Source organism: Elgaria multicarinata, chromosome 12 (assembly GCF_023053635.1).
Source record: "Elgaria multicarinata webbii isolate HBS135686 ecotype San Diego chromosome 12, rElgMul1.1.pri, whole genome shotgun sequence".
NCBI lineage: Eukaryota > Metazoa > Chordata > Lepidosauria > Squamata > Anguidae > Elgaria > Elgaria multicarinata.
The window spans coordinates 71,376-78,349 of NC_086182.1; the positions used below are offsets into that span (position 1 = coordinate 71,376).

The following is a 6,974-nucleotide window of genomic DNA, read 5'->3' on the forward strand; positions in this document are numbered from 1 at the left end:
CGCCTCGTCTTCACACCTGGACAGCGATACCGACCGGCCTCACCTGGACAGGCAGCACTTGTTGCGAAGGTAGCCGCGAAGCCAGAGAAGTGCCCGGCAAGCATAGCCCAGGTCACGGCGCCCTCCTTCCAGGCGCGAAGAGAGGCGCTTTGCACATGCTCAGAGCCCCTCTTGCCTTTCTGCTCGCGAGCCGCGCAACAGCCCGTCGCAAGGGAGCGCCCGCACGCCCGCCCCCATGGCCAGAAGCGCTTTGCTCACTGCCGGGAGGCTGCCGTTGCGGGCGTGTCGCAGCCGTAAGAAGGGCGGCTCCCGCGGAGGAGGCCTGGCCCCTCCTGGAGCAGCAGCGCAGCAGGTGCCTGGCGACGTGCCCCGCTCGCCTCTGCGGCCATGGCTCAGGCGAGGGGAGCGGAGGGGCGCCATCTGGAGCGGGGCGAGGCGGCGGCGGTGGCGGCGGCGGCGGCGCGCGGTCCCGGCGAGGGGCGCGGCGGCTTCGCGGGAACTTGTCCGGAGCACGCGCTAGCGCTGGACTGGTTCTGCTGTGGCGGGAGGCGGCTCGTATGCGCCCAGTGCCCGACTTGCCCGGGCGGCTGCCGGGGCCACCGCCTGCGCCCACTGGCCGAAGAGGCAGCCGAGCGGAGGGTGAGCCTGGCGGGCGGCGGCTGCGTCTCTGCTCGGGGAGGGACAGCTGGCCCCCTCCCTGGTCCTTCCTCGGGCGCGGACCCGGAAGTTCGTTTTTCGAAAAAGAAAATAAATCTGGCAAGACTTCCGCCTCTTCAGCAGCCGTTGAGCAGGCAGCAGTTCAACAGGTGAAGCTGTTCTTGGCACGGTGACCCATCCGGTCTGTGGTGCGGCTGTTAAAGGCACAACAAGCCTGCCAAGGATGGTTAAAACTGGCAAAGTTGTACTAGTAAAGGAAAACCGTCCAGAACAAGGATGCACGAGGGGTTTTCCTATGCATTGCATTCCACAGCCAATTTCCTGTTTCCAACTTTTAGCGCTGGGTTTGGGGTGATGTTTTGCACTGAAAGCTAGTGGTGTTTGAATGCCAATACAGGCAGGAATTGACTTTGCTGGGGGTGCCAGAAGCTGCTTCCTGGACAACTTATCCCTTAACCCCCACCCACCCAAGTTGTGGCAGGTGGGTGGATGAGGAAAGTGCACTTTGCACACGCTCAGAGGCACAGTTTGACACATTTCTTTCAGAACCTGGCACTGACAACAAAAGTGTAAGAGACAGCAAACACCTGTCTCATGTTCCTTTTTATTTGTTTCAGAACAAGATTGTGGACCAGTGTGAAAGTCTTCAGCTACAGAGAGCCACCATTGCAAGATTCGTGGGGGAGGTACTGCCAGAGAAGGAACAGCATCTTGTGGTAAGACCGTGGCTTGGAAGAATGGGGGAGGGGACTCTGCCTAAATTGCCCCTCGTGCCATACTGGCAGTACTCCCCATGCCTTTAACAGCTGCTCTGCAAATAGAACTGCAACAGGTGCAGCTTGAACTAGTTGTGCTACAGGTGATGCTGCTATTAAAAATATGGATCTCTTCCCTTTGAGTCTCTCAGGTTGCCGATTCAAACTGGCCCTCCATTTGGAAATAAGTCTGGCTAAATTTCCCATTGGAATCCCACCCCCCACCCCTGGACATTTTGGCTAACTTTGAGGGATACTTCTTGCCCCCACCCACCCCGGTTCCTATGGCTATAAGAACAGACTGATGCATAGAAATCTAACTGGTGGGCAGAAGCTGGTGATGGGCAGCTGGCTCATTTCTGGGGGATCCCCCAGTAAAAGCAGGTTGCTGGGATCCTCGCAAACACTGCTGTGCCCGGTGGGTCTTGAGCAAAAGGAACCAGCAAAAATCTGATAAAGTGTGTCAGTTTAGGAACACCAAACAGTTTAGGCAGAAGGAATCGTGCTAGGTATGTTTAAACCGTGCGGGTGGACTAGGGCCATCCCTCTCAAAAAGGAACTCAATTATGCGAGGCTGAAGCTAGACTGTCTCCTCCCTTGGTGTGATTGCAGCTTTTGAAATCTTTGAATTTCCCACAGGAAGTTTAATTTGGGACAAGTGGAGCCCTGATGGGTGTCAACCCCCAGGAAAGGCAGTTGCTTGCTTGCCTGCAAGAGGTCCTTGGTCCAGTCCCCAGCAGCATCTCCAGGGGGTGGGGAGCGGTGTTAAGGAGGCCCCTTCTCAGCCTGAGAACTGGGAGGCCATTGTGCATTAGGCAGGACTGGGCCAGGTTGACAAAGTTTGATGCTTATAGTGCAGCTTTCGTCTTATACATGGTCAGAGTACAGCCAGCAATGCCCGTGAGGTTCTGATCCAGCGCCTGAACCTCGTGAGGAGCGTGTGTGAGAGCGAGGAACAGCGGCTGCTGGAGGTGGCACACACTGAGGAGGAGCGGGCCCATCAAAACCTGCTGACCCAGCAGGTCCACTGGAACGAGTCGCTGCAGAAACTGGATTCCCTCCGGACTTACTTGGTGGCTATGATCACCACCACAGATGACCACAGCCTCGTGGTAAGGACTGGAGGTTTGTTGCAAGCAGTGGCTCATTCAGCAGTGGCTTTGACCCACTGCAGGCTGATTATCTTCTCTCTGTTGTGGAAGGGGCTGCAGTGGAGCAGTTTGTTTAGGGAAGGGGGTGTCTTTAGCAGAGGGGGCTACAGCAGCCTTGTTTATTAGGACCATTAGTCTTAGGTAAGATTGCTGTACCATTGTTCTGCAAGTAGAGCAGCTCTGCAACAACCTAAGAATTCAGTACAATAGCAGCAAAAGTAATAATTTCACTAATATCAGTTGTAAAACAATACAGTCTAAAAGCTGCAACTAATTTGGAACAGCGGCAGAATTATCATATTTTGCAAAGTTTTTCATGCCAGGTTAAGTGGTGGGGAGGGGGCTGCAGGAGGATTGCAGGCACCTGCTCCAGTTAGGCAGAGTACCTTGTCCAGGGCTGATGTGTCTGTTGCCCATCTGGTGTCAACCAAGGTTTACTCAGCCAATTCCAAACCTGGTTTCAGATCCTGGTTAGTGGTAATGCTGGCTAACGTTGGTGCAGATGGGATGATTAAGTGTGGTTAGGCGCAGGGGGAGGGAATGGCACTTCTGCATCGGTCTTCCGCTTCCTGCCCTGCTTGTACTGAGATGTGCTACATGCAAACCTTGAGATTGCCTGCTTGGTCAGAGCATTGTTGCCTCTTGTCTTCTCTCCAGGCTCTCAGGAAGCGTGATAGGATCTTCCTCATCACCTTCAAACCACTCCACTTTGAACTGGAGATCCCAGGATTTAACTGGGACTCTTCTGTCGGCAAAGCAGGTGCTCTCGGCCTGAGCTCTGAGCCCTCCTGCGCTTTGCTGGGGCTTTCCAAGGGATCGACACCCACTTTGCACACTTAATGCTAAGCTGCCAGGTCTTCATCTTTTGTAACTGTCTCTCTCTTTTGTGTCTAGCAAGCAGAGGAGGAAATATTTGAGAGGTGAGTCCTAGAGTGGATTGATCTTTGGTCCCTACGCCAGGCTGCACATGTTCCGCTTCCACCTTCTGCCCCTGCAGGCCCCACGAACGTAAGAAGAGCAAGAGCTGGTAGTGAAGTCAGCGTTTAACTCTGTGCCTTGTAAACAACTGGGGTGCTGTGGGGGCTGAGAGCGACTCAGGAAATTGCCCCATGCCGGGTGCCTGAGTATTGCTCGCAACCTCTTTGCCCCTGCCCTTGCCCTATCTGCGGTCTGGGTGTAGTATTGTTGACCTACCTTAGAAGGCCATGATCACTGTGGTCAATATGCCTTAGTCCTTAGAGAAGGTGTTGCATAGAATACCAGGTACCCAAAGATCCACTAAACATGTGTAATGTTTCAGGTTTTTATAACTTGAATGAAGAGGGGCAGATTACAATCACTCTAGAGACAAATAATATATTACAAAGTTTACTTAAAAAAAGTTTAGGGAATAATAACATGAAGAACACAATACAATCAATGATATCTAATTCTCTTTTTAACCTGCAGTTCTCTGTGAAGTGCAGTGTTAGGTTTATTGGTCTAACAACAGTTGTTTATTCTCTGGTTGATTGTCTCTCCTTGTGAAGGTTCACTCTTCACTAAATTGCAGACTGTCTCTCTTTCTCACGATGCTGCCAATTTCTCTTTTCTTTTTCTCTTTCAACTCACTCTTTCTGCCTCCTCTCTTTTCAGCTCTCTTTTTCTCTTCTACTCTTCTCTTCAACTGACATTTTGCTCTCTCTTCATTCCATTCTATGTCCCTCCCACTTTACTCTAAAAACAAGCATTACACATGATTTTCTCCATAAAATGCTAAGCCTGGTTGTGTCTGTTGTTGCATTGACTAGGACAGAGGAAGCAGAGGGCATCTTGATGCCACAGGAATCGGAGAGGCTAAACTTTAATTCACGGTGCATCCAGAGTCCATTGCTGAGCCGGTTATGGGCTGCAGCTGTTCTCTGCTGGGCCTCAGGTCAGTGTTGGGTCCGGCGCTGTTGTCTGAATGCCCTCCACCACCCAGACTCTGCAGCTTCACCCCAAGCTCTCAATGCACACCCTAGGTGGAACTTTGCAGAAAGTGGAATCTGGGATATCAAAACATTTACATGTGGCTTTTAAATTTTGATTTAAATATTGAAGGCGAATGACTTTCATCAGGTGACATCCCTTTTAGGTTGCATTCCTAGGGACGCTTACTATGGAGTAAGCCCCAAGGAACATAGTGGGATTACTTCTGCGTAAAGAGCCATAGGATTGCACTGCTGGTTGGCTCGTGCATTGACCCGCTTTGTGAGTCAGTTCTGAGTCCCAGGTGATGCCCAGCCCTTGCAAGGAGGCCTGGGGGAGGAAGGCTCTTCTCTGCCCAGAAGGCCCCGGGGATCCCGTGCTGCTGCTGCTGCCCGTCCGAGCAGAGCTAGAGGCACCATCGGTCTGATTCAGCTGCAGGTGCCGCTTCCTAGGCTCAGTGGTGCCAAAGCGAAGAGCAGACTGTGATGAGGGTGGGCAGGTGGAGGCCGACACGACCCCTGTCTGCAAGAGTGAAGGGAAGGCCTCTTCTCATGGGGTCCTTTCTCAAGTGTTGTATTTTTAAAAGTAACAAATGCTAGTTTCAAAATCTGTTGGATTTATGAGAGGTGCTTAACCCTAACCCTGATCAAAATGAGCGTCAGGCTGCAAGCCATCCATGCTTGCCTGTGAGACTGACATAGGAATTGCACTGTTAGTTGGTTAATCAGTTGATTGACTTAATGTTGGAGCCCTTTTTACTGAAGACAATACAAAATACCAGCTGGCAAATATTTCACACTCTGGCATAAAAATGACTAGTTGGGGCCCTGATCCCTGCTGAAACCTCTCTGCTGGGCATGCGCTAACAGATTTGTTTTTTCCACCTGCACAGATGAAGTCCACGTTGACGAGAAAACCATCAACCCCCTCTTGGTGCTCTCGGAAGACAAGAGAACGTTAACCTTCAGCCCCAAGAAAGCCAGGACTACTCTGGATGGCCCTGCGAGGTTTGACCACTGGCCCAACGCCTTGGCGACAGAATCCTTCTGTGCCGGCATTCACGCCTGGAGAGTCGGCGTGGCCAAAAGCTGCGCTTACAAATTGGGGGTCTCATACTCCTCACTGCAGCGCAAGGGCTCAGGCCCTGAAGCCCGCCTGGGTTGCAACCCTGTCTCCTGGGTCTTCTCCCACTACGATAAGGAGTTCCAGTTTTCACATAACAACCACCATCAGACGGTGCAGCTGCTCAAGTGCCCGGCAGAAATTGGGGTCCTGGTTGACTTGGATGCAGGAGAGCTGTTGTTTTACGACCCCGAATCCTGTGCTGTTCTCTACACACACCATGAAGCCTTCACCAGCCCCATCTACCCGGCCTTGGCTGTGGCGGATCGAAGTATTTCTCTGATGTGGTGAGAGTGAGATCTGGCTGGTGTGTGGGGAGCCCCATCAGGGTGCATTTCTCTTCTTAAAGCTGCAAAACTGTTATTTTCTAAAAATGCACAGGGCCGAATTATCCTACAGAGTAATAGATGGCGTAATGGTTCCTTACAATTCAGTACACCACACATCTTACCTGATGTGTTGAGAAATCCTCTTTCATGTGCAAACCTTCTCTCTCGGGGTGGATATCTCACTCTGGAGTAGAGTGATTGCCTGTATGGGTTTTATGTCTGCGCATGTGTCAGCGTCAGGAATTAGTTTGCCAAGAAGGACCTCCAGTGCATGGCAGTGATTGACTGCGAAAGACTTGTGAGAACTGATCCAGCTTATTTAGCAATACTACCACAAGTCTGTTGAAAAAGGACAAGCATGGGGGGAAAGGAGAATAGCCAGTGCTAAGACAAAAGGTAATTCTGCACTCAGGAAAGACAGATTTTGCATTATGTAAATATAGCAAATAGGCATACAAATCTTGATTTGTCATAATTTAATTTGGAATTCTTATTATTTCATATGGTTCTAGTTTTTCTAGTCATTACGAAGGGCCAGGAATCCCACTCCTAACCACTGAAAATCACTACAGCACATACCTTTGCATCAATATGGCCTAGAAACTTGTTTAAAAAAATATATGAGATTTTTAGGAAGTTGGATTCTGCACGTTTTTCTCTCGTTTGCCTGCTGAAGCATGGGACATACATAATTTTCGGCAAGATCAGTTCAAGAGCAGACCAGTCAGCATCTAAAACATTTGCTAAATTAAATGACTCACATGTTAACAAAACTGGCCAAAGCTTTGTCAAAAGCTTTGCTGAAGCCAAGATATATGATGTCCACAGCATTCCCACAGTCCACAAGGGAGGTTACCCTATCAAAAAATGAGATCAAATTTGTCTGACAGGACTTGTTCTTGACAAATCCATGTTGGCTTCTAGTGATCACCGCATTGATTTCAAGGTGTTTACAGATTGACTTCTTCCAGAATTTTCCCAGGGATGGATGTCAGACTAACTGGTCTGTA

The 6,974-nt window shown here is 50.5% G+C and overlaps 1 protein-coding gene across 1 annotated transcript; it reads left to right on the forward strand.

Moving 5' to 3' along the window:
* Window positions 1–387: 387 nt before the first annotated feature.
* Window positions 388–6,402, forward strand: LOC134407565 (B box and SPRY domain-containing protein-like). Its single transcript, XM_063139438.1, has 6 exons — window positions 388–639; window positions 1,275–1,373; window positions 2,294–2,524; window positions 3,458–3,483; window positions 4,354–4,478; window positions 5,406–6,402. The coding sequence occupies exons 1-6, from the start codon at window positions 388–390 to the stop codon at window positions 5,924–5,926; spliced, it is 1,254 nt and encodes a 417-aa protein (XP_062995508.1). The 3' UTR covers window positions 5,927–6,402.
* Window positions 6,403–6,974: the final 572 nt, after the last annotated feature.